Source organism: Oncorhynchus mykiss, chromosome 7, assembly GCF_013265735.2.
Source record: "Oncorhynchus mykiss isolate Arlee chromosome 7, USDA_OmykA_1.1, whole genome shotgun sequence".
Lineage (NCBI taxonomy): Eukaryota > Metazoa > Chordata > Actinopteri > Salmoniformes > Salmonidae > Oncorhynchus > Oncorhynchus mykiss.
The window spans coordinates 4,923,178-4,951,056 of NC_048571.1; the positions used below are offsets into that span (position 1 = coordinate 4,923,178).

General features: G+C 46.8%; 1 protein-coding gene and 4 long non-coding RNA genes across 5 annotated transcripts; 1 reads left to right on the forward strand and 4 right to left on the reverse strand.

Moving 5' to 3' along the window:
* Positions 1-27,786, forward strand: LOC110518830 (coiled-coil domain-containing protein 81). Its single transcript, XM_036982126.1, has 14 exons — positions 1-236; positions 455-516; positions 4,205-4,358; positions 6,006-6,265; positions 6,479-6,644; positions 7,212-7,329; positions 12,245-12,356; positions 12,682-12,828; positions 13,585-13,692; positions 13,892-14,061; positions 14,321-14,399; positions 21,906-22,132; positions 22,384-22,509; positions 25,866-27,786. Exons 1-14 carry the CDS (start codon positions 158-160, stop codon positions 26,002-26,004), a joined length of 1,947 nt encoding a protein of 648 aa, XP_036838021.1. The 5' UTR covers positions 1-157; the 3' UTR covers positions 26,005-27,786.
* On the reverse strand, positions 15,211-15,402 carry LOC118965213. Its single transcript, XR_005052481.1, has 3 exons — positions 15,386-15,402; positions 15,266-15,307; positions 15,211-15,223 (listed from the first exon to the last, which is right to left on the reverse strand). It is a non-coding gene; the product is annotated as an uncharacterized LOC118965213 (long non-coding RNA).
* LOC118965214 lies at positions 15,698-15,894 on the reverse strand. The gene is made up of 3 exons (XR_005052482.1): positions 15,878-15,894; positions 15,753-15,794; positions 15,698-15,710 (listed from the first exon to the last, which is right to left on the reverse strand). It is a non-coding gene; the product is annotated as an uncharacterized LOC118965214 (long non-coding RNA).
* LOC118965215 lies at positions 17,011-17,202 on the reverse strand. The gene is made up of 3 exons (XR_005052483.1): positions 17,186-17,202; positions 17,066-17,107; positions 17,011-17,023 (listed from the first exon to the last, which is right to left on the reverse strand). It is a non-coding gene; the product is annotated as an uncharacterized LOC118965215 (long non-coding RNA).
* On the reverse strand, positions 17,498-17,694 carry LOC118965216. Its single transcript, XR_005052484.1, has 3 exons — positions 17,678-17,694; positions 17,553-17,594; positions 17,498-17,510 (listed from the first exon to the last, which is right to left on the reverse strand). It is a non-coding gene; the product is annotated as an uncharacterized LOC118965216 (long non-coding RNA).
* Positions 27,787-27,879: the final 93 nt, after the last annotated feature.

Below are 27,879 nucleotides of genomic sequence, written 5' to 3' on the forward strand. Positions count from 1 at the left end.
GACGCACTGTAATGGGCTATCTGCAGGGGAGAATCTGGAAGGCGGGGGAGAATCTGGAAATCGGTGAATTGAGCCGAATCTGGAAGTCCGTGGATTGAGCTGAAACAACTCTGGGTTTCTTTTATTATTTTTTTTAAGAGATTTTGCTCTAATTGTCATGATGACCGACTTGCTGTCCGTGGTGTCGGAGGCGGAGAGGAAGTCCTTTCCAACCCTCTCTCAGCTCTCAGAAAACGGTCAGGACAGGACACACTTTCTAGTCTATTATATTGTACAGTTGAAAAGATCTAGCCCACCTTGCCGCATCGTAAAAACACATAGGCTATACCATTTGTTTGCAAACTTTGCACAATTTAGAATCAAGGTGTGCATGTCATTTTTTTTAAAGCATTTAGCTATACGAGCAATTTTTATTTTCTGAAAATTGTTCTGAAAATGTTCTCCTTTATTTCAGACGTTGACAGCATTTGGTCGAACGTGTCATCTTTCGTGGAGCGACAGATGACCTTGCAAAAGGTAAGAGCACTTCAGAAAGTCGATATTGCCATAGTCAGTTGTCAGTCAGTTCAGCTGAACCGAGGGTATAGCAAAGGAGGAGGTTTTTAGGAGGTTGAAGTTCATTTATTCCATTTCTACACCATTTTAAAACTCTAAAATGCTATTTGATGAAGAGCAAAATCAAACAAAATGTCATCAGGCATTAATCATCACCGCGTGTAGGCTACAATCAGTAGTGGAAAAAGTACCCAATTGTCATACTTGAGTAAAAGTAAAGATACCTTAATAGAAAATGACTCAAGTAATAGTGATAGTCACCCAGTAAAAGTCTAAAAGTATTTGCTTTTAAATATACTTAAGTATCAAAGTAAATTTAATGGCAAAAATAAACAAGTTTCAAAAGTAAAAGCATAAATCATTATCCTTATATAAAGCAAACCAGATGCCACCATTATCTTGTTGTTGTTTTTTTTCACGGCCAGACGGGCGAACTCCAAAACTCAGATTTAATTTACAAACGAAGCATTTGTGTTTAGTGAGTCCGTGTGAATTGTACATTTTTTTTCTGTCCTGGTGAGCATTCGAAATGTAACGAGTACTTTTGGGTGTCGGGAGGGAAAATGTATGGAGTAAAAAAGTACATTATTTTCTTTGAGAATGCAGTGGACTAAAAGTAAAAGTTGTCAAAAAATATAAATAGAAAAGTAAAGTACAGCTACGCCAAAAAACGACTTAAGTTGTATTTTAAAGTATTTTTACTTAAGTACTTTACACCCCTGGCTACAATGTCAACCACTACTCAACCTCGTCATGAATTGACTCATTTACTTGTGGAACAGTACATACAGTGAACATGAAATAGATGCATAATACAGGCTATCAAGTCACAACAAGGCCCGACATCAAATGCTGGCATCAGTGTGAAACGATCTGGCCTTAATGGCCATGTACTCTTATAATCTCCATCCGGCACAGCCAGAAGAGGACTGGCCACCCTTCAGAGCCTGGTTTCTCTCTACCCAGTACAGCCAGAAGAGGACTGGCCACCCCTCAGAGCCTGGTTCCTCTCTACCCAGTACAGCCAGAAGAGGACTGGCCACCCCTCAGAGCCTGGTTCCTCTCTACCCAGTACAGCCAGAAGAGGACTGGCCACCCTTCAGAGCCTGGTTCTTCTCTAGGTTTCTTCCTATGTTCCTGCCTTTCCAGAGAGTTTTTCCTAGCCACCGTGCTTCTACATCTGCATTGCTTGCTGTTTGGGCTTTTAGGCTGGGTTTCTGTATGAGCACTTTATGACATCTGCTGATGTAAAAAGGACTTTTGATTGTTCGAGTAACCAGAGCATAAAACAGCTGACTGCGAATGCAAATGATGCCAGATAAATCCTACACATGCATTGAAATAAAAGGCAGAGCCTACAATCGACAAGGACGCATGAAGACAAACAAACTCGACTAAAGAATGACGAATATCAGGAAATACAAAAGGAAAATCTACTTTTGAAAAAGTGATAAAACCACACCCGTGATTCAGCACCTCTGATTGGACAGCGCCTCGGTACAGGAATAGGGTGGAGCTCCGTGACGTGGTGCTGAATGGACTACTCTGTCGAGTAGTCAGCTACAGGGCATTCAGAAAGCATTTAGACACCTTCCCCTTTTCCACATTTTGTTACGTTACAGCCTTTATCTAAAATTGATTTTTTTCTAAAATAAATGTTGATTTTTTTTCTCACAAATTAATACAAATAAAAAACAGAAATACCTTACTTACATAAGTATTCAGACCCTTTGCTATGAGACTCAAAATTGAGCTCAGGTGCATCTTGTTTCGATTGATCCTCCTTGAGATGTTTCTACAACTTGATTGGAGTCCACCTGTGGTAAATTTCATTGATTAGACATGATTTGGAAAGGCACACACCTGTCTATATAAGGTCCCACAGTTGACAGTGCATGTCAGAGCAAAAACCAGGCCATGAGGTTGAAGGAATTGTCCATAGAGCTCCGAGACCGGATTGTGTTGATGCACAGATCTGGGGAAGTGTACCAAAACATTTCTGCAGCATTGAAGGTCCCCAAGATCACTGGTTGCCTGGCCAAACTGAGCAATCGGGGGAGAAGGGCCTTGGTCAGGGAGGTGACCAAGAACCCGATGGTCACTCTGATAGAGCTCCAGAGTTCCTCTGTGGAGATGGGAGAAACTTCCAGAAGGACAACCATCTCTGCAGCACTCCACCAATCTGGCCTTTATGATAGAGTGGCCAGATGGAAGCCACTCCTCAGTAAAAGGCACATGACAGCTCGCTTGGAGTTTGCCAAAAGACATCTAAAGGAATACTCAGACCATGAGAAACTCTTTGGCCTGAATGCCAAGCATCATGTCTGGAGGATGCCTGGCACCATCCCTGCAGTGAAGCATGGTGGTGGCAGCATCATGCTGTGGGTATGTTTTTCAGCGGCAGGGACTGTGAGACTAGTCAGGATCGAAGGAAAGATGAAAGGAGCAAGTACAGAAAGAACCTTGATGAAAACCTGCTCCAGAGTGCTCAGGACCTCAGACTGGGGCGAAGATTCACCTTCCAACAGGACAATGACCCTCAGCACACAGTCAAGAGAATGCAGGAGTGGCTTCGGGACAAGTGTCTGAATGTCCTTGAGAGGCCCAGCCAGAGAGAAAAGGGCGCAGGCTGCTGCTCTCTGCTTTCTACAAGTGAGAGAAAAGGGCGCAGGCAGCTGCTCTCTACTTTCTACAAGTGAGAGAAAAGGGCGCAGGCTGCTGCTCTCTGCTTTCTACAAGTGAGAGAAAAGGGCGCAGGCTGCTGCTCTCTGCTTTCTACAAGTGAGAGAAAAGGGCGCAGGCTGCTGCTCTCTGCTTTCTACAAGTGAGAGAAAAGGGCGCAGGCTGCTGCTCTCTGCTTTCTACAAGTGGGAGAAAAGGGCGCAGGCTGCTGCTCTCTACTTTCTACAAGTGAGAGAAAAGGGCGCAGGCTGCTGCTCTCTACTTTCTACAAGTGAGAGAAAAGGGCGCAGGCTGCTGCTCTCTACTTTCTACAAGTGAGAGAAAAGGGCGCAGGCTGCTGCTCTCTACTTTCTACAAGTGAGAGAAAAGGGCGCAGGCAGCTGCTCTCTGCTTTCTACAAGTGAGAGAAAAGGACGCAGGCTGCTGCTCTCTGCTTTCTACAAGTGAGAGAAAAGGACGCAGGCTGCTGCTCTCTGCTTTCTACAAGGGAGAGAAAAGGGCGCAGGCTGCTGCTCTCTGAGCGATGCCAGTCAGCCAATAAAACCAGCTGTTGTATTTTAATTGGGATTGGAATTAATTTAATTTAACTTTACTTTTTTGGTCTGTGTATGAATATAAATTCTGAAATTGGACTATTTTGCATGTAACAGATTTGAAACTGGCAACTATTTTATTGCCCAATTTTCAGTGAGATTAAGAAATCTTTTAGCTTTGAGGACAGTCAGGAGACATTAGAGAATTATATATGACATATCATAAATAGTAGAGGCATAAATAGTCATGTCTTTCAGCTATATTCATCATCAGGTCTAGGAGAACTGGTTGACAACTTGTTGTGTCTGTCTGTCTGTCTGTCTGTCTGTCTGTCTGCCTGCCTGCCTGTCTGCCTGCCTGCCTGCCTGTCTGTCTGTCTGTCTGTCTGTCTGTCTGTCTGTCTGTCTGTCTGTCTGTCTGTCTGTCTGTCCAGGGGGTCTACATTGCAGGCCTGGGATCCTTCACCTTCTCTCAGCAGAAGCTGGACGTAGGCAACAAGTTTGTTTTGATCCAGCGACCCATCTTCCTGCTCTCTGAGAAGCTGTCCCAGTCACACGGCCTCAAGCAGGTCAAACCGCTGTCTGCAGGTGAGTGGTGATGGGCCAAGAACACACACACACACACGCGCGTACGCACGCACGCACACAGACAGACACACACATGAGACATCTTCTGTTAACGCTGGCGCGTTTATGTGAACGATCGCAGATATCAAGCCTGAGTTGTGTGTCTGTGCGCTATACAAAATTGTGCTGATAGCCCGCTGAGCTAAAGCCTGGGCAGTAGCTTGGGGAACTAGTACAATTCTTCAGGTGCCAGGAAAGATGATTAATCAACCCTCTTCCATTATGTTACACTGATACCAGCAATGTGTCCCATAGAAACACTATGTTACACTGATACCAGCAATGTGTCCCATAGAAACACTATGTTACACTGATACCAGCAATGTGTCCCATAGAAACACTATGTTACACTGATACCAGCAATGTGTCCCATAGAAACACTATGATGAAAGAGAATGAATGAGAAAACCCAGTGCACAGCTTTTAGCAGGAGCAAAAAGTCAGTTCTAGTCATTGTATTTCTATGCGTGTGCCTGTGCCACCCGTCTGTCCGTCCGTCGTCACAGCAGGGGATGTGCCACTGGTCCAGCTCAACTTCCCAGCCCTGTCTGTGGAGAGCATGTTGGGGGTGGGATAGAGAGAGCCATCTTGGTGTGTTCATATGTCTGTCTGTGGAGAGCATGTTGGGGGTGGGATAGAGAGAGCCATCTTGGTGTGTTAATATGTCTGTCTGTGGAGAGCATGTTGGGGTGGGATAGAGAGAGCCATCTTGGTGGGTTTAATATGTCTGTCTGTGGAGAGCATGTTGGGAGTGGGATAGAGAGAGCCATCTCTGTCTGTGGAGAGCATGTTGGGGGTGGGATAGAGAGAGCCATCTTGGTGTGTTGATATGTCTGTCTGTGGAGAGCATGTTGGGAATGCGATAGAGAGAGCCATCTCTGTCTGTGGAGAGCATGTTGGGGTGGGATAGAGAGAGCCATCTCTGTCTGTGGAGAGCATGTTGGAAGTGGGATAGAGAGAGCCATCTCTGTCTGTGGAGAGCATGTTGGAAGTGGGATAGAGAGAGCCATCTCTGTCTGTGGAGAGCATGTTGGGGTGGGATAGAGAGAGCCATCTCTGTCTGTGGAGAGCATGTTGGAAGTGGGATAGAGAGAGCCATCTCTGTCTGTGGAGAGCATGTTGGGGGTGGGATAGAGAGAGCCATCTCTGTCTGTGGAGAGCATGTTGGGGGTGGGATAGAGAGAGCCATCTCTGTCTGTGGAGAGCATGTTGGGGGTGGGATAGAGAGAGCCATCTCTGTCTGTGGAGAGCATGTTGGAAGTGGGATAGAGAGAGCCATCTCTGTCTGTGGAGAGCATGTTGGGGGTGGGATAGAGAGAGCCATCTCTGTCTGTGGAGAGCATGTTGGGGGTGGGATAGAGAGAGCCATCTTGGTGTGTTCATATGTCTGTCTGTGGAGAGCATGTTGGGAGTGGGATAGAGAGAGCCATCTTGGTGTGGCTGAATCTTATCCAACCCAGGTTGTCTGTCTATACACGACTGCTGAGCTAAAGCCTATAGCTTTAACCTGGATAACTAAGTCTTCAGGTCTTAAGACAAGCTGGTTAATCATCACAGGAGACCAGTACACTAACACTAGGAATGTGTGTAATCCATCTGTCATCACAGCAGGGGATGTGCCACTAGTCCAGCTCAACTTCACAGCCCTGTCTGTGGAGAGCCCGTTTGAGCGTCACGTGGTGGAGGGCTGTGTGAGAGAGACTCTGCTGGTGTTGCTGAGAGCCGTGGCCGCCGGACGCTCAGTCCTCTTCACCTTCCACGCCATCGGAGAGCTGTTGTTCTGCCAGAGCAAAGTCAAGATGAAGTTCTACCACGACTTTGTCACCGCCTTGGACGGCAGCGGGAAGCTGCTCTTGGCACTCTCCAATGTCAGTAGGGTGGATTAGATATGTCATGTAGGTAGTGTGTGTATGGGGGTTGGGTAGGGTGTGTGTGTGTGTGTGTGTGTGTGTGTGTGTGTGTGTGTGTGTGTGTGTGTGTGTGTCAGACAGAGAGAGAGAGAGTGAGCAGGTGTGTATGATTGTACAAGTGCGTTTGTATTTGTGTTGATGACAATTCCCCTACTCCACTCTCTATCCCAGAGACCTGGCACCAGCAACTCTGTCCTGTTTGAGAGATCCAGCATAACAGGGACCAGCAACACCATCATCCTCCCCAGGATCTCTTCCGAACAGGGGGGGAAGGACTGGGGAGAGGAGGCCCTGGCCCAGGTCCAGACAGACTCAGACAGGAAGGAGAAGAATAGAGGTGAGGGAGAGACAGTGGTGTAATCTAGTCCTCTAAAAACAAGGGTTTTTATGGCCAAATTCAACTTATGACCATATTCAACTGATGACCATATTCAATTGATGACTATATTCAACTGATGACCATATTCAACTGATGACCATATTCACCTGATGACCATATTCAACTGATGACCATATTCACCTGATGACCATATTCAACTGATGACTATATTCAACTGATGACCATATTCAACTGATGACCATATTCAACTGATGACCATATTCAACTGATGACCATATTCAACTGATGACCATATTCACCTGATGACCATATTCAACTGATGACCATATTCAATTGATTTGGATTAACTCAGTTAATATCTCGATCAGATTGAGGGGTTTTAATGGGTGTAACGTCTCTGGTGAGAGATATGTGTTGGGGCTCACTTAACCTTGATAACCCCAGTGTTGGAGAGAAAGGTAAGCTAATATAACATTATGTAGACTTGGGCGTATCCCAGAACATGTATGTCTCTTCATCTGCCGAGTCTTTCTCACCTGTAGTTATGTTACCATGTTTACCCAGAATCCCTGGGGACTCCGCAGTCCAGATCCAGACACACCCTGCACCCAGCCAAGGTCAACGGGATCAGTCTCACTGATGACCTGGAGCCTAGACCTCCAGCGGAGACCAAAACTGACAGGTACTGTCGGCTAACACTGCTAACCCCAGCTGTTGTCGGCCTCACTGCTAACCCCAGCTGTTGTCGGCTAACACTGCTAACCCCAGCTGTTGTCGGCTAACACTGCTAACCCCAGCTGTTGTCGGCTAACACTGCTAACCCCAGCTATTGTCGGCCTCACTGCTAACCCCAGCTGTTGTCGGCTAACACTGCTAACCCCAGCTGTTGTCGGCTAACACTGCTAACCCCAGCTGTTGTCGGCTAACACTGCTAACCCCAGCTATTGTCGGCCTCACTGCTAACCCCAGCTGTTGTCGGTCTCACTGCTAACCCCAGCTATTGTCGGCCTCACTGCTAACCCCAGCTGTTGTCGGCTAACACTGCTAACCCCAGCTGTTGTCGGCCTCACTGCTAACCCCAGCTGTTGTCGGCTAACACTGCTAACCCCAGCTATTGTCGGCCTCACTGCTAACCCCAGCTGTTGTCGGCCTCACTGCTAACCCCAGCTATTGTCGGCTAACACTGCTAACCCCAGCTATTGTCGGCCTCACTGCTAACCCCAGCTATTGTCGGCCTCACTGCTAACCCCAGCTGTTGTCGGCTAACACTGCTAACCCCAGCTGTTGTCGGCTAACACTGCTAACCCCAGCTATTGTCGGCCTCACTGCTAACCCCAGCTGTTGTCGGCCTCACTGCTAACCCCAGCTATTGTCGGCCTCACTGCTATCCCCAGCTGTTGTCTGCCTCACTGCTAACCCCAGCTATTGTCGGCTAACACTGCTAACCCCAGCTGTTGTCGGCTAACACTGCTAACCCCAGCTATTGTCGGCCTCACTGCTAACCCCAGCTATTGTCAGCCTCACTGCTAACCCCAGCTATTGTCGGCCTCACTGCTAACCCCAACTATTGTCGGCCTCACTGCTAACCCCAGCTATTGTCGGCCTCACTGCTAACCCCAGCTGTTGTCGGTCTCACTGCTAACCCCAGCTATTGTTGGCCTCACTGCTAACCCTAGCTATTGTCGGCCTCCCTGCTAACCCTTGCTATTGTCGGCCTCACTGCTAACCCCAGCTATTGTCGGCTAACACTGCTAACCCCAGCTATTGTCGGCCTCACTGCTAACCCCAGCTATTGTCGGCCTCACTGCTAACCCTAGCTATTGTCGGCCTCACTGCTAACCCCAGCTGTTGTCGGCCTCACTGCTAACCCCAGCTATTGTCGGCCTCACTGCTAACCCTAGCTATTGTCGGCCACACTGCTAACCCCAGCTGTTGTCGGCCTCACTGCTAACCCCAGCTATTGTCGGCCTCACTGCTAACCCCAGCTATTGTCGGCCTCACTGCTAACCCCAGCTGTTGTCTGCCTCACTGCTAACCCCAGCTATTGTCGGCTAACACTGTTAACCCCAGCTATTGTCGGCTAACACTGTTAACCCCAGCTATTGTCGGTCTCACTGCTAACCCCAGCTGTTGTCGGCTAACACTGTTAACCCCAGCTATTGTCGGCTAACACTGTTAACCCCAGCTATTGTCGGTCTCACTGCTAACCCCAGCTGTTGTCGGCTAACACTGTTAACCCCAGCTATTGTCGGCTAACACTGTTAACCCCAGCTATTGTCGGCTAACACTGTTAACCCCAGCTATTGTCGGCTAACACTGCTAACCTCATCTCCTACTGACCAGGCTGCATCCCACATGGCACCATATTCCATATGTTAAGTAGTGCACTACTTCATAGGGCTTTGATCAAAGGGAGTGCACTGCATAAGGAATAGGGTGCCATTTGGGACATTCCCACACACTGCCACAGGATAGTGAGTGACGCTTGACCCTGGTTGGTCTCTCCTTTAAACCTGTTAATCCAGGACAGAGACACAAGACCCTGGTTGGTCTCTCCTCTAACCCTGTTACTCCAGGACTGTAACACAAGACCCTGGTTGGTCTCTCCTTTAAGCCTGTTAATCCAGGACTGTAACACAAGACCCTGGTTGGTCTCTCCTCTAACCCTGTTAATCCAGGACAGAGACACAAGACCCTGGTTGGTCTCTCCTCTAACCCTGTTAATCCAAGACAGAGACACAAGACCCTGTTTGGTCTCTCCTCTAACCCTGTTAATCCAGGACTGTAACACAGGAGGGAACTTGTGAGAGGGTACTTGTGTCAAATCAAATCAAATGTTATTTGTCACATACACATGGTTAGCAGATGTTAATGCGAGTGTAGCGAAATGCTTGTGCTTCTAGTTCCGACAATGCAGTAATAACCAACGAGTAATCTAGCTAACAATTCCAAAACTACTGTCTTATACACAGTGTAAGGGGATAAAGAATATGTACATAAGGATATATGAATGAGTGATGGTACAGAGCGGCATAGGCAAGATGCAGTAGATGGTATAGAGTACAGTATATACATATGAGATGAGTATGTAAACAAAGTGGCATAGTTTAAAGTGGCTAGTGATACATGTATTACATAAAGATGCAGTAGATGATATAGAGTACAGTATATACGTATACATATGAGATAAATAATGTAGGGTATGTAAACATTATATTAAGTAGCATTGTTTAAAGTGGCTAGTGATATATTTTACATCAATTCTCATCAATTCCCATTATTAAAGTGGCTGGAGTTGAGTCAGTGTGTTGGCAGCAGCCACTCAATGTTAGTGGTGGCTGTTTAACGGTCTGATGGCCTTGAGATAGAAGCTGTTTTTCAGTCTCTCGGTCCCAGCTTTGATGCACTGTTACTGTCCTGTCCTGGGGTAGTGGCTCCATGAATGATGCAGCTCTCCCTGTGTGGGACAGTTCCTCACCTGTCACCACCTGATCATTCAGACAGTGCCCTGAGGTTTAGTCTGCCCTGTACCCCCCACAGTGGTCCTGTGGCCCTGGGCTCTGAAACTAGACCCCTCTGGACTTTCCTCTGTCCATACAGACACTGTCTGCGTCCCAAATGACACCCTATTCCCTATATAGTGCACTACTTTTGACACATCAGGAAACCCTGAATATATATATATATATCAGTAGAGAGAGTTGGGTCAATGCTGTTGAACGGTCTGAGAGCGTCTCTTTCTCCTGCACAGCCGGAGCCAAGTGATAATTGAAGTCTTCCACATTGTGCTGTTTATTAATGCTAGTTTGGTAAACTTATGAAGATGTGAAAGCAGATATGCAGTTTGTTGACACTACAGCACACTACAGACTTGGATACACATTATCCAACATTTTGATCAATAAAAACGTCTGTTAAATCCGCTGCTCTGTTTTGCTTGTTTACAGCGGGTCATTTCACAGGGAACTGTCGCAGGCGCTCACGTATTGTTACATGTTGAGAATAACGGCGTGAAACCTCTTAGGGCTAGGGGGCAGTGTTCGGAAGTTCGGATAAATGACGTGCCCAAAGTAAATTGCCTGTTACTCAGGCCCAGAAGCTAGGATATGCATATAATTGGTAGCATTGGATAGAAACGTTTCTAAAACTGTTAAAATAATGTCTGTGAGTATAACAGAACTGATATTGCAGGCGAAAACCCGATGAAAATCCATCCAGATTTTTTTTTTTGAGGTGACTGCCCATTCAAATGCTTGTTTATGGGAAAATCAAAGGAAATCCTCCCAGATTGCAGTTGGCTTCCACTAGATGTCAACAGTCTTTAGAAAGGGTTTCAGGCTTTTTTTGTTGAAAAATTAGCTAGAATTTGTAGTTTTTCAAGGTGGCTCTCATTTGGACTGTAGTCTTGAGGGCGAGAACTTCATTATTTATCTCCGGGATTGAACACACTATTCTCCGTCTTAAATTTGATAGTTTATTTACATATTAGGGTACCTGTGGATTGATTAGAAACGTTGTTTGACTTGTTTAGACGAGGTTTATTGGTAACTTTTGGGATTCCTTTGTATGCATGTTGAACTAGTGGAACGGGTGGATTACTGAATGAAACACGCCAACTAAACATACTTTTTTGGGATATAAAGAAGGACTTTATCGAACAAAACAACCATTTGTTGTGTAGCTGGGACCCTTGGGATTGCAAACAGAGGAAGATCTTCAAAAGTAAGTGATTTATTTTATCGCTATTCCTGACTTTTGTGACATCTCTGCTGGTTTGTAAAATGTTTTTAATGCTTTTGTGTGTGGGGCTCTGTCCTCAGATAATCACATTGTATGCTTTCGCCGTAAGGCCTTTTTGAAATCTGACAAAGCATCTGGATTAACAAGAAATTAAGCTTTTAAATTATGTAGGACACTTGTATGTTCATGAATGTTTAATATTACGATTTTGTAATTGGAATTTGGCGCACTTCAGCTTCGCTCTCGATTTTGATCCCGGTAACGGGATCCGTGCGCTAAGAGGTTTTAACATGGTGTCCGTTATAAAACCTGGCCCAACTCTCTTAATGTATGACTCTGAGGAAACCCATAGGGCTCTGGGCAAAAGCAGTGCATTATATAGGGATTAGGGTGCCATGGGCCCTGGTCAAAAGTAGTGCACTATATAGGGAATAGGGTGCCATTCGAGACGCATTGTAGGCAACTGCCTGTATTCAGTGTTTGTCACCAGTTAAAGTGGAAAGTACTGCTGGTCACTATTGACTATCCAGAGAGTCCTCTCCCTGATTAAAATAAATACCGCTGGTCAACATTGATTGGCCAGAGAGTCCACTCTTTGATTAACAGGAAAGAAAGGAAACCAATCCTTCGTCCCACATGGCACCCAATTCCCTACACACTGCACTTCTTTTGGTCAAACGAAGTGCACTATGGGAATAGGGTGCCATTTGGGGTATATAACCAGATGTATTTTGGTCTCCCAGGACTGTGGTTGAATAGCCCCTGATCTGAAAGATAACCCAGGACTGTGGCTGAATAGCCCCTGAGCTGAAAGATAACCCAGGACTGCTATCTGTTTCCAACCTGCTGTCCTGTAGGTCCACAGTGTCTATCTTACCACTGGAGGGCGCTGCTCTGAAGGAGGGGAAGGTGAAGAGGGGGGACTCTCATCTGGACATGCCCTGTGTCAACCACAACAGGGCTGGACAGGTGTGTGTGTGTGTGTGTGTGTGTGCCGGACACTCTGCCTTTGTGGGTGTGTATGAGGTGTATCAATCAATGAATAACTGTGTGTTTCCCTATAGGAGTTGTGTTACCTGTGTATATAACATCACCTATCCTTCTCTATAGGAGTTGTGTTACCTGTGTATATAACATCACCTATCCTTCCCTATAGGAGTTGTGTTACCTGTATATATAATATCACCTACCCTTCCCTATAGGAGTTGTGTTACCTGTATATATAACATCACCTATGCTTCCCTATAGGAGCTGTGTTACCTGTGTATATAACATCACCTATCCTTCCCTATAGGAGTTGTGTTACCTGTGCATGCAGCGGGCCCAGCGTAACATCCCCCACTACCTGGCAGAGGAGAGGCTGACAGAACAGCAGGAGGAGGAGAGGGTGTTACAGTTCAACGAGCAGCGCAGAGACCAGTACTACCTACAGAGGGAGCAGGTGAGGCCAACGCCACTCTGATGATGAGATGAGGAACATGTTCCCTTTTGTCTTTTACTCTTTGTCTTGGAGTGATGAATAGACAGAATACTACTAGACTGAAAGCCAGGGGGAGAGTCTGCATTAGTACTTCTGTTTTAGTCCTGGAGTCACATTAAACTCAGTAGTCAGATTAAACTCAGTCGTCAGATTAAACTCGGTAGTCAGATTAAACTCGGTAGTCAGATTAAACTCAGTAGTCAGATTCAACTCGGTAGGTAGTCAGATTAAACTAAGTAGTCAGATTAAACTCGGTAGTCAGATTAAACTCGGTAGTCAGATTAAACTCAGTAGTCACATTAAACTCAGTAGTCACATTAAACTCAGTGGTCAGACTAAACTCAGTAGCGAGGTGACACTGAGCCTGTGTGTATTTGTGGTGTGGTGGTATGTGTGTGTATTTTTGATGTGGTGTGTGTGTGTGTGTGTGTATTTGTGATGTGGTGTGTGTGTGTGTGTGTGTGTGTGTGTGTGTGTGTGTGTGTGTGTGTGTGTGTGTATTTGTGACGTGGTGGTGTGTGTGTGTGTATTTGTGATGTGGTGTGGTTGTGTGTGTGTATTTGTGATGTGGTGTGGTGTGTGTGTATTTGTGATGTGGTGTGGAAGTGTGTATTTGTGTTGTGGTGTGTGTGTGTGTGTGTGTGTGTGTGTGTGTGTGTGTGTGTGTATTTGTGATGTGGTGGTGTGTGTGTGATGTGGTGTGTGTGTGTGTGTTAGGCGGACCGTCTGGAGATACGTGAGAACAACCAGAAGGTGGCAGCGTTCAACCTGGCAGTGTCTGAAGCCATGAAGGAGAAGAAGGTTGCTCGCTCCTCCCACTTCCATGTGAGCCCTGGCCTTGTCCAATCAGCACACTGATCTTCAGGGGGTTTAAGTGTTCTAGAGTTCAAATGGTCCACGGCTTTTCAGTTGCTGCATTCAGCATGCATTGGTCTATGCACAGTTACTATTGCAACACTTAGCCAATGGTCTAAACTTATCAATGAATGATGTCGTGATGATATTGAACCCCCTCCCCCCACAGGGTTCGTACATCTTCAGGGGCCGTCCCCTCACCCCTCCCAGGGTCCATAAGCAGCGCGGCTACATGCGGGATCTGCGGGCCCAGGCGGAGTGGAGGAAGGGCCAGGTCAGCCAGACTCAGCAGGACCAGGAGCTCATCGACCTGCTACAACAGGTCCAGCTGGCACAGGAGTAGGTGATGCACCTGAGTCCCATATGGCACCCCATTCCCTATGTAGTGCACTACTTAGTTTTGACCAGGGCTCTTCAGTGCACTATAAAGGGAGTAGGGTACCACGTCAATATGTTTGTCTAAGAGGAAGTGCACCTGCTGCCATGAACCCATGTCAACAGGCCTGTGGTCTCTACTGTACATACAGAATGCTGTGGTCATTGTACAGTCTGTTGCTCACTTTCGACAGTGTGTGAATAGCTATTGTGTGTGTCTCAGAATCGCCTTGCAAAAGTCCCAGCAGCTCCACCTGAGACAGAAGAACACTAGCTGCTACAAGAAAGCCCTGGATACACAGGTAAGAGTCTGTCCTACCATATATTATATAGCATACTTACCAGACTCTACCTACCAGACCCTACCTACCAGACCATACCTACCTGGCCAGACCTACCAGACCAGACCATACCTTCCAGACCCTACCTACCAGACCCTACCTACCAGACCATACCTACCTGGCCAGACCTACCAGACCAGACCAGACCATACCTTCCAGACCCTACCTACCAGACCCTACCTACCAGACCATACCTACCTGGCCAGACCTACCAGACCAGACCAGACCATACCTTCCAGACCCTACCTACCAGACCATACCTACCTGGCCAGACCTACCAGACCACACCTACCAGACCAGACCATACCTTCCAGACCAGACTTACCAGACCAGACCATACCTACCATACCTACCAGATCAGACCATACCTACCATACCTAACAGACCATACCTACCAGGCCATACCTACCAGGCCATACCTACCTGGCCAGACCTACCAGACCATACCTACCAGAACATACCTACCAGGCCATACCTACCTGGCCATACCTACCAGACCATACCTAACAGACCATACCTACCAGACCAGACCTACATACCTACCAGACCATACCTACCAGGCCATACCTACAAGACCATACCTACCAGACCATACCTATCAGGCCATACCTACCAGACCCTACCTACCTGGCCAGACCTACCAGACCATACCTACCTGGCCAGACCTACCAGACCAGACCTAACAGACCATACCTACCAGACCAGACCTACATACCTACCAGACCATACCTACCAGACAAGACCTACCAGGCCATACCTACAAGACCATACCTACCAGACCCTACCTACCAGACCATACCTACCAGACCCTACCTACCTGGCCAGACCTACCAGACCATACCTACCTGGCCAGACCTACCAGACCAGACCTACCAGGCAATCCTTACCAGACCATACCTTACAGGACATACCTACCAGACCTACCATACCTACCAGACCATACCTACCAGACCATACCTACCAGGCCATACCTACCAGACCAGACCTACCAGACCATACCTACCTGGCCAGACCTACCAGACCAGACCTACCAGGCAATCCTTACCAGACCATACCTTACAGGACATACCTACCAGACCTACCATACCTACCAGACCAGACCTACCAGACCATACCTACCTGGCCAGACCTACCAGACCATACCTAACAGACCATACCTACCAGACCAGACCTACATACCTACCAGACAAGACCTACCATACCTACCAGACCATACCTACCAGGCCATACCTACAAGACCATACCTACCAGACCATACCTACCAGACCCTACCTACCAGACCATACCTACCAGACCCTACCTACCTGGCCAGACCTACCAGACCATACCTACCTGGCCAGACCTACCAGACCAGACCTACCAGGCAATCCTTACCAGACCATACCTTACAGGACATACCTACCATACCTACCAGACCATACCTACCAGACCATACCTACCAGACCATACCTACCAGGCCATACCTACCAGACCAGACCTACCAGACCATACCTACCTGGCCAGACCTACCAGACCAGACCTACCAGGCAATCCTTACCAGACCATACCTTACAGGACATACCTACCAGACCTACCATACCTACCAGACCAGACCTACCAGACCATACCTACCTGGCCAGACCTACCAGACCATACCTAACAGACCATACCTACCAGACCAGACCTACATACCTACCAGACAAGACCTACCATACCTACCAGACCATACCTACCAGGCCATACCTACAAGACCATACCTACCAGACCATACCTACCAGGCCATACCTACAAGACCATACCTACCAGACCATACCTACCAGGCCATACCTACAAGACCATACCTACCAGACCATACCTACCAGACCCTACCTACCAGACCATACCTACCAGACCCTACCTACCTGGCCAGACCTACCAGACCATACCTACCTGGCCAGACCTACCAGACCAGACCTACCAGGCAATCCTTACCAGACCATACCTTACAGGACATACCTACCAGACCTACCATACCTACCAGACCAGACCTACCAGACCATACCTACCTGGCCAGACCTACCAGACCATACCTAACAGACCAGACCTACATACCTACCAGACCATACCTACCAGACAAGACCTACCATACCTACCAGACCATACCTACCAGGCCATACCTACAAGACCATACCTACCAGACCATACCTACCAGGCCATACCTACAAGACCATACCTACCAGACCCTACCTACCAGACCATACCTACCTGGCCAGACCTACCAGACCATACCTACCAGAACATACCTACCAGGCCATACCTACCTGGCCATACCTACCAGACCATACCTAACAGACCATACCTACCAGACCAGACCTACATACCTACCAGACCATACCTACCAGGCCATACCTACAAGACCATACCTACCAGACCATACCTATCAGGCCATACCTACCAGACCCTACCTACCTGGCCAGACCTACCAGACCATACCTACCTGGCCAGACCTACCAGACCAGACCTAACAGACCATACCTACCAGACCAGACCTACATACCTACCAGACCATACCTACCAGACAAGACCTACCAGGCCATACCTACAAGACCATACCTACCAGACCCTACCTACCAGACCATACCTACCAGACCCTACCTACCTGGCCAGACCTACCAGACCATACCTACCTGGCCAGACCTACCAGACCAGACCTACCAGGCAATCCTTACCAGACCATACCTTACAGGACATACCTACCAGACCTACCATACCTACCAGACCATACCTACCAGACCATACCTACCAGGCCATACCTACCAGACCAGACCTACCAGACCATACCTACCTGGCCAGACCTACCAGACCAGACCTACCAGGCAATCCTTACCAGACCATACCTTACAGGACATACCTACCAGACCTACCATACCTACCAGACCAGACCTACCAGACCATACCTACCTGGCCAGACCTACCAGACCATACCTAACAGACCATACCTACCAGACCAGACCTACATACCTACCAGACAAGACCTACCATACCTACCAGACCATACCTACCAGGCCATACCTACAAGACCATACCTACCAGACCATACCTACCAGACCCTACCTACCAGACCATACCTACCAGACCCTACCTACCTGGCCAGACCTACCAGACCATACCTACCTGGCCAGACCTACCAGACCAGACCTACCAGGCAATCCTTACCAGACCATACCTTACAGGACATACCTACCATACCTACCAGACCATACCTACCAGACCATACCTACCAGACCATACCTACCAGGCCATACCTACCAGACCAGACCTACCAGACCATACCTACCTGGCCAGACCTACCAGACCAGACCTACCAGGCAATCCTTACCAGACCATACCTTACAGGACATACCTACCAGACCTACCATACCTACCAGACCAGACCTACCAGACCATACCTACCTGGCCAGACCTACCAGACCATACCTAACAGACCATACCTACCAGACCAGACCTACATACCTACCAGACAAGACCTACCATACCTACCAGACCATACCTACCAGGCCATACCTACAAGACCATACCTACCAGACCATACCTACCAGGCCATACCTACAAGACCATACCTACCAGACCATACCTACCAGGCCATACCTACAAGACCATACCTACCAGACCATACCTACCAGACCCTACCTACCAGACCATACCTACCAGACCCTACCTACCTGGCCAGACCTACCAGACCATACCTACCTGGCCAGACCTACCAGACCAGACCTACCAGGCAATCCTTACCAGACCATACCTTACAGGACATACCTACCAGACCTACCATACCTACCAGACCAGACCTACCAGACCATACCTACCTGGCCAGACCTACCAGACCATACCTAACAGACCAGACCTACATACCTACCAGACCATACCTACCAGACAAGACCTACCATACCTACCAGACCATACCTACCAGGCCATACCTACAAGACCATACCTACCAGACCATACCTACCAGGCCATACCTACAAGACCATACCTACCAGACCCTACCTACCAGACCATACCTACCAGACCCTACCTACCTGGCCAGACCTACCAGACCATACCTACCTGGCCAGACCTACCAGACCAGACCTACCAGGCAATCCTTACCAGACCATACCTTACAGGACATACCTACCAGACCTACCATACCTACCAGACCATACCTACCAGACCCTACCTACCAGGCCATACCTACCAGACCAGACCTACCAGACCAGACCTACCAGGCCATACCTACCAGACCATACCTACCAGACCAGACCAGACCTACCGGACCAGACCTACCAGACCAGACCATACCTACCAGACCATACCTACCAGACCATACCTACCAGATCAGACTACCAGACCATATCTACCAGACCAGACCATATCTACCATACCAACCGGACCATATCTACCAGACCATACCTACCAGGCCAGACCTACCAGACCATACCTACCAGACCCTACCTACCAGACCATACCTACCAGGCCAGACCTACCAGACCATACCTACCAGACCCTACCTACCAGACCCTACCTACCAGGCCAGACCTACCAGACCATACCTACCAGACCATATCTACCAGATCAGATCTACCAGACCACACCTACCAGACCACACCTACCAGACCACACCTACCAGACAATACCTACCAGACCAGACCTACCAGACCAGACCATACCTACCAGACCCTACCTACCATACCTACCAGCCCCTTCCTACCAGGCCAGACCTACCAGGCCAGACCTACCTGACCAAACCTACCATACCAGACCTACCAAAGACATGCCTCCCACCATGTTACACAAGTGCAGGTTGAAGTGGAGGGATATTTATTATGTTGATGGATTGAATAACTGACTCCCAGGTGTGCTGCACAGGTTAAGGCTGAACAAGGCAGAGGTGACCACTACAGATTGATGTTTACCTGACCACCTGTCTTGTTGTACAGGTGGAAACAGGGAAGGGCAAGCAGAAGGCCAAGGGAGATAGGAGAGTGATGTTCCCGCCCATCCAGGGACAGACAGCACCAGGAGACGACTCAGAGCAGGCAGGAAACATAATATAGACAAGTCTCTATGGAGAGGAGAGGAGAGGGGGAGACAGATGGAGAGGTTTAAGAAAAAGAAGGGAAGGGATAGAGAGGGAAGGAAAGAGGCAGTAGAAATGGGGAGGAAGAGGAGGAAAAATTAATGGTAAAGAAGGACAGTTGGACATGAAGTACTTAAAGAAGGACAGTTGAACCAGACTTGAAGTACTTAAAGAAGGACAGTTGAACCAGACTTGAAGAACTTAAAGAAGGACAGTTGAACCAGACATGAAGAACTTAAAGAAGGACAGTTGAACCAGACATGAAGAACTTAAAGAAGGACAGTTGAGCCAGACATAAAGAACTTAAAGAAGGACAGTTGAGCCAGACTTGAAGAACTTAAAGAAGGACAGTTGAACCAGACTTGAAGAACTTAAAGAAGGACAGTTGAGGAAGGAAATGCAGTAGATAAGGGAATTGAACAGTAGTCCAGCTCCTCTGTGGTGTCTGTCTAGTCCAGGTTGAACAGTAGTCCAGCTCCTCTGTGGTGTCTATGTTTAGTCCAGGTTGAACAGTAGTCCAGCTCCTCTGTGGTGTCTATGTCTAGTCCAGGTTGAACAGTAGTCTAGCTCCTCTGTGGTGTCTATGTCTAGTCCAGGTTGAACAGTAGTCTAGCTCCTCTGTGGTGTCTATGTCTAGTCCAGGTTGAACAGTAGTCCAGCTCCTCTGTGGTGTCTGTCTAGTCCAGGTTGAACAGTAGTCCAGCTCCTCTGTGGTGTCTATGTCTAGTCCAGGTTGAACAGTAGTCCAGCTCCTCTGTGGTGTCTATGTTTAGTCCAGGTTGAACAGTAGTCCAGCTCCTCTGTGGTGTCTATGTCTAGTCCAGGTTGAACAGTAGTCCAGCTCCTCTGTTGTGTCTATGTCTAGTCCAGGTTGAACAGTAGTCCAGCTCCTCTGTGGTGTCTGTCTAGTCCAGGTTGAACAGTAGTCCAGCTCCTCTGTGGTGTCTGTCTAGTCCAGGTTGAACAGTAGTCCAGCTCCTCTGTGGTGTCTATGTCTAGTCCAGGTTGAACAGTAGTCCAGCTCCTCTGTGGTGTCTATGTTTAGTCCAGGTTGAACAGTAGTCCAGCTCCTCTGTGGTGTCTATGTTTAGTCCAGGTTGAACAGTAGTCCAGCTCCTCTGTGGTGTCTATGTCTAGTCCAGGTTGAACAGTAGTCTAGCTCCTCTGTGATGTCTATGTCTAGTCCAGGTTGAACAGTAGTCCAGCTCCTCTGTGGTGTCTATGTCTAGTCCAGGTTGAACAGTAGTCTAGCTCCTCTGTGGTGTCTATGTCTAGTCCAGGTTGAACAGTAGTCTAGCTCCTCTGTGATGTCTAGTCCAGGTTGAACAGTAGTCTAGCTCCTCTGTGATGTCTATGTCTAGTCCAGGTTGAACAGTAGTCTAGCTCCTCTGTGGTGTCTATGTCTAGTCCAGGTTGAACAGTAGTCTAGCTCCTCTGTGGTGTCTGTCTAGTCCAGGTTGAACAGTAGTCCAGCTCCTCTGTGGTGTCTATGTCTAGTCCAGGTTGAACAGTAGTCTAGCTCCTCTGTGGTGTCTATGTTTAGTCCAGGTTGAACAGTAGTCTAGCTCCTCTGTGGTGTCTATGTCTAGTCCAGGTTGAACAGTAGTCCAGCTCCTCTGTGGTGTCTATGTTTAGTCCAGGTTGAACAGTAGTCTAGCTCCTCTGTGGTGTCTGTTTAGTCCAGGTTGAACAGTAGTCCAGCTCCTCTGTGGTGTCTATGTCTAGTCCAGGTTGAACAGTAGTCCAGCTCCTCTGTGGTGTCTATGTCTAGTCCAGGTTGAACAGTAGTCTAGCTCCTCTGTGGTGTCTATGTTTAGTCCAGGTTGAACAGTAGTCCAGCTCCTCTGTGGTGTCTATGTCTAGTCCAGGTTGAACAGTAGTCCAGCTCCTCTGTGGTGTCTATGTCTAGTCCAGGTTGAACAGTAGTCTAGCTCCTCTGTGGTGTCTATGTTTAGTCCAGGTTGAACAGTAGTCCAGCTCCTCTGTGGTGTCTATGTCTAGTCCAGGTTGAACAGTAGTCCAGCTCCTCTGTGGTGTCTATGTTTAGTCCAGGTTGAACAGTAGTCTAGCTCCTCTGTGGTGTCTATGTCTAGTCCAGGTTGAACAGTAGTCCAGCTCCTCTGTGGTGTCTATTTTTAGTCCAGGTTGAGTAGAAAACAATCTCAGCACACTGGTGATCTTCATGCTCTGCCAATCAAATGGCTCTTCTTTAACCGAGAACAGGAAGTCATAGTTGAGAGATTCCAGTACTTATAGATGACAGATGAGTTTCCAGTAGTTGTGAGCTCCTCTGTGATTGTAATCTTCACCCAGGTTGAGTAGACAAATAATTTGAGGATCTTGATGCTCCACAAATCTAATGGATGTTATTTAATTAACGTATCTACCAGGTGGAGTACCAGGGCTCGGGCCTCCCAGCGCGCCTGCCCGACTCGGACGGCCCTGTGTTTGGCCAGCTGGACTGTACCCCTGCTGGGCTGTCAGAGCAGAGGCAGCGGGCGGAGAAGGTCTACCAGGAACAACTGACCACGGCTAATAACAAGAGAAAAGAGCTGCTCCTTAACCGCAGCACCAAACAGAAGAACGAGAGAGAGATGCTCAACAGGAACAGGAAGGAGTGAGTGGAAGGGGGAAGGCAGGGGGGGGGGGGGGGGGGGGGGGGGGGAGGGAGCGAGAGGGAGTCATGGAGAGACGGGGGAGTGGGGAGGGTGAAATTCTCCACTTGAAATTCAGAAAGTGAGTGAATAAAATGAGAATGCAGAAAAAAAATGGTATATGGAATGGTTCAAGGTTAAAGGCCATTTTATATGCGATGTCTTGTCTATATGTTCTGTTTCTATATTTTCCTCTCCCTCTCTCTCCTGGCAGACTGATAAACGACCACATCAACCGCTTTGAGAAGCTGCATAACCTGAGGGCCTCGTTGGAGGACACCTGGAGACGCAGCGCCGACCTGAAACGCCACCGAGACAGAGAGGAGAAGGAATTCATCAAGTAATATACTCAAATCACAACTTGAATTGGCCCTAACCCTTCTATGTTTACAGATCTGTAAGATGGAAACAATATGATGGAAGCTTTCCCACTACATTGCTTATACCTATCCATACCCTTCAGATCTACCACTACACTGTTTATACCTATCCAGACCCTTCAGATCTACCACTACACTGTTTATACCTATCCAGACCCTTCAGATACACCACTACACTGTTTATACCTATCCATACCCTTCAGATCTACCACTACACTGTTTATACCTATCCAGACCCTTCAGATCTACCACTACATTGTTTATACCTATCCAGACCCTTCAGATTTACCACTACACTGTTTATACCTATCCAGACCCTTCAGATCTACCACTACACTGTTTATACCTATCCATACCCTTCAGATCTACCACTACACTGTTTATCCCTATCCAGACCCTTCAGATACACCACTACACTGTTTATACCTATCCAGACCCTTCAGATCCACCACTACACTGTTTATACCTATCCAGGCCCTTCAGATCTACCACTACACTGTTTATACCTATCCAGACCCTTCAGATCTACCACTACACTGTTTATCCAGACCCTTCAGATACACCACTACACTGTTTATACCTATCCAGACCCTTCAGATCTACCACTACACTGTTTATACCTATCCAGACCCTTCAGATCTACCACTACACTGTTTATACCTATCCAGACCCTTCAGATCTACCACTACACTGTTTATCCAGACCCTTCAGATACACCACTACACTGTTTATACCTATCCAGGCCCTTCAGATCTACCACTACACTGTTTATACCTATCCAGACCCTTCAGATCTACCACTACACTGTTTATACCTATCCAGACCCTTCAGATACACCACTACACTGTTTATACCTATCCAGACCCTTTAGATCTACCACTACACTGTTTATACCTATCCAGACCCTTCAGCTCTACCACTACACTGTTTATACCTATCCAGACCCTTCAGATCTACCACTACACTGTTTATACCTATCCAGACCCTTCAGATCTACCACTACACTGTTTATACCTATCCAGACCCTTCAGATCTACCACTACACTGTTTATACCTATCCAGACCCTTCAGATCTACCACTACACTGTTTATACCTATCCAGACACTTCAGATACACTAGCATCGGGTGTTAGGGTTAAGAAGGAGAAAAAGGTAGTGATTTGGGACCGGCTGATTGAGTCGATCACTGTCATGATAGTTGACATCTGCTTTCTGTACCATCACATTCTGACGTTGATCTCTGATGTCTATGACAGGTCTGGGAGCAGTCTGCTGATTGACCACATTATGACGTTGATCTCTGATGTCTATGACAGGTCTGGGAGCAGTCTGCTGATTGATTGACCACATTCTGACGTTGATCTCTGATGTCTATGACAGGTCTGGGAGCAGTCTGCTTATTGACCACATTCTGACGTTGATCTCTGATGTCTATGACAGGTCTGGGAACAGTCTTCTGATTGATTGACCACATTCTGACGTTGATCTCTGATGTCTATGTCAGGTCTGGGAGCAGTCTTCTGATTGACCACATTCTGACGTTGATCTCTGATGTCTATGACAGGTCTGGGAGCAGTCTTCTGATTGACCACATTCTGACGTTGATCTCTGATGTCTATGACAGGTCTGGGAGCAGTCTTCTGACTGATTGACCACATTCTGACGTTGATCTCTGATGTCTATGACAGGTCTGGGAGCAGTCTGCTGATTGATTGACCACATTCTGACGTTGATCTCTGATGTCTATGACAGGTCTGGGAGCAGTCTTCTGATTGACCACATTCTGACGTTGATCTCTGATGTCTATGACAGGTCTGGGAGCAGTCTTCTGATTGACCACATTCTGACGTTGATCTCTGATGTCTATGACAGGTCTGGGAGCAGTCTGCTGATTGATTGACCACATTCTGACATTGATCTCTGATGTCTATGACAGGTCTGGGAGCAGTCTGCTGATTGACCACATTCTGACGTTGATCTCTGATGTCTATGTCAGGTCTGGGAGCAGTCTTCTGATTGACCACATTCTGACGTTGATCTCTGATGTCTATGACAGGTCTGGGAGCAGTCTTCTGATTGACCACATTCTGACGTTGATCTCTGATGTCTATGACAGGTCTGGGAGCAGTCTTCTGATTGATTGACCACATTCTGACGTTGATCTCTGATGTCTATGACAGGTCTGGGAGCAGTCTGCTGACTGATTGACCACATTCTGACGTTGATCTCTGATGTCTATGACAGGTCTGGGAGCAGTCTTCTGATTGATTGACCACATTCTGACGTTGATCTCTGATGTCTATGACAGGTCTGGGAGCAGTCTGCTGACTGATTGACCACATTCTGACGTTGATCTCTGATGTCTATGACAGGTCTGGGAGCAGTCTGCTGATTGATTGACCACATTCTGACGTTGATCTCTGATGTCTATGACAGGTCTGGGAGCAGTCTGCTGACTGATTGACCACATTCTGACGTTGATCTCTGATGTCTATGACAGGTCTGGGAGCAGTCTTCTGATTGACCACATTCTGACGTTGATCTCTGATGTCTATGACAGGTCTGGGAGCAGTCTGCTGACTGATTGACCACATTCTGACGTTGATCTCTGATGTCTATGACAGGTCTGGGAGCAGTCTTCTGATTGACCACATTCTGACGTTGATCTCTGATGTCTATGACAGGTCTGGGAGCAGTCTGCTGATTGATTGACCACATTCTGACGTTGATCTCTGATGTCTATGACAGGTCTGGGAGCAGTCTGCTGACTGATTGACCACATTCTGACGTTGATCTCTGATGTCTATGACAGGTCTGGGAGCAGTCTGCTGATTGACCACATTCTGACGTTGATCTCTGATGTCTATGACAGGTCTGGGAGCAGTCTGCTGATTGACCACATTCTGACGTTGATCTCTAATGTCTCTGACAGGTCTGGGAGCAGTCTGCTGATTGATTGACCACATTCTGACGTTGATCTCTGATGTCTATGACAGGTCTGGGAGCAGTCTGCTGATTGATTGACCACATTCTGACGTTGATCTCTGATGTTTCTGACAGGTCTGGGAGCAGTCTGCTGATTGATTGACCACATTCTGACGTTGATCTCTGATGTCTCTGTCAGGTCTGGGAGCAGTCTGCTGATTGATTGACCACATTCTGACGTTGATCTCTGATGTCTATGACAGGTCTGGGAGCAGTCTGCTGATTGATTGACCACATTCTGACGTTGATCTCTGATGTCTATGACAGGTCTGGGAGCAGTCTGCTGATTGATTGACCACATTCTGACGTTGATCTCTGATGTCTATGACAGGTCTGGGAGCAGTCTTCTGATTGACCAGTGTGAGCAGTACCGCCGCTGTTACCAGTGCAAGAGGAAGACAGAGAACTGTGGAGAGACAAACATCTGGAAAGAGTCTCACTACATCCCTGGCTCTCGTCTCATGGTGTAGACCGCTGAAACCTGGGCTCAGAGCAAGCGTAGCCATGCCACTCCATTTAGTATGATATGTTACTTTACATTAGATTACATTACATTGGCTTACCAACGTAATAGCGGTCGTACAATATAATACGAATTGTAGGACGTATCCTACGTCTTGATCGCACCAGTATCGTTTAGTATGATATATCACGCTCAACTGCTTTAGTTTGATATATCACGCTCAACTGCTTTAGTATGATATATCACACTCAACTGCTTTAGTGTGATATATCACACTCAACTGCTTTAGTATGATATATCACACTCAACTGCTTTAGTGTGATATATCACACTCAACTGCTTTAGTGTGATATATCACACTCAACTGCTTCAGTATGATATATCACACTCAACTGCTTCAGTATGATATATCACACTCAACTGTTTTAGTTTGATATATCACACTCAACTGCTTTAGTATGATATATCACACTCAACTGCTTTAGTGTGATATATCACACTCAACTGCTTTAGTGTGATATATCACACTCAACTGCTTCAGTATGATATATCACACTCAACTGCTTCAGTATGATATATCACACTCAACTGTTTTAGTTTGATATATCACACTCAACTGCTTTAGTATGATATATCACACTCAACTGCTTTAGTGTGATATATCATACTCGACTGCTTTAGTATGATATATCACACTCAACTGCTTTAGTGTGATATATCACACTCAACTGCTTTAGTATGATATATCACACTCAACTGCTTTAGTGTGATATATCACACTCAACTGCTTTAGTTTGATATATCACACTCAACTGCTTTAGTATGATATATCACACTCAACTGCTTTAGTTTGATATCACACTCAACTGCTTTAGTATGATATATCACACTCAACTGCTTTAGTGTGATATATCACACTCAACTGCTTCAGTATGATATATCACACTCAACTGTTTTAGTTTGATATATCACACTCAACTGCTTTAGTATGATATATCACACTCAACTGCTTTAGTATGATATATCACACTCAACTGCTTTAGTTTGATATCACACTCAACTGCTTTAGTATGATATATCACACTCAACTGCTTTAGTTTGATATCACACTCAACTGCTTTAGTATGATATATCACACTCAACTGCTTTAGTGTGATATATCACACTCAACTGCTTCAGTATGATATATCACACTCAACTGTTTTAGTTTGATATATCACACTCAACTGCTTTAGTATGATATATCACACTCAACTGCTTTAGTGTGATATATCATACTCGACTGCTTTAGTATGATATATCACACTCAACTGCTATCACACTCAACTGCTTTAGTATGATATATCACACTCAACTGCTTTAGTGTGATATATCATACTCGACTGCTTTAGTGTGATATATCACACTCAACTGCTTCAGTATAATATATCACACTCAACTGCTATCACACTCAACTGCTTTAGTATGATATATCACACTCAACTGCTTTAGTATGATATATCACACTCAACTGCTTTAGTGTGAAATGTCACACTCAACTGTTTCAGTATGATATATCACACTCAACTGCTTTAGTTTGATATATCACACTCAACTGCTTTAGTGTGATATATCACACTCAACTGCTTTAGTGTGATATATCACACTCAACTGCTTTAGTGTGATATATCACACTCAACTGCTTTAGTATGATATATCACACTCAACTGCTTTAGTGTGATATATCACACTCAACTGCTTTAGTGTGATATATCACACTCAACTGCTTTAGTGTGATATATCACACTCAACTGCTTTAGTGTGATATATCACACTCAACTGCTTTAGTGTGATATATCACACTCAACTGCTTTAGTGTGATATATCACACTCAACTGCTTTA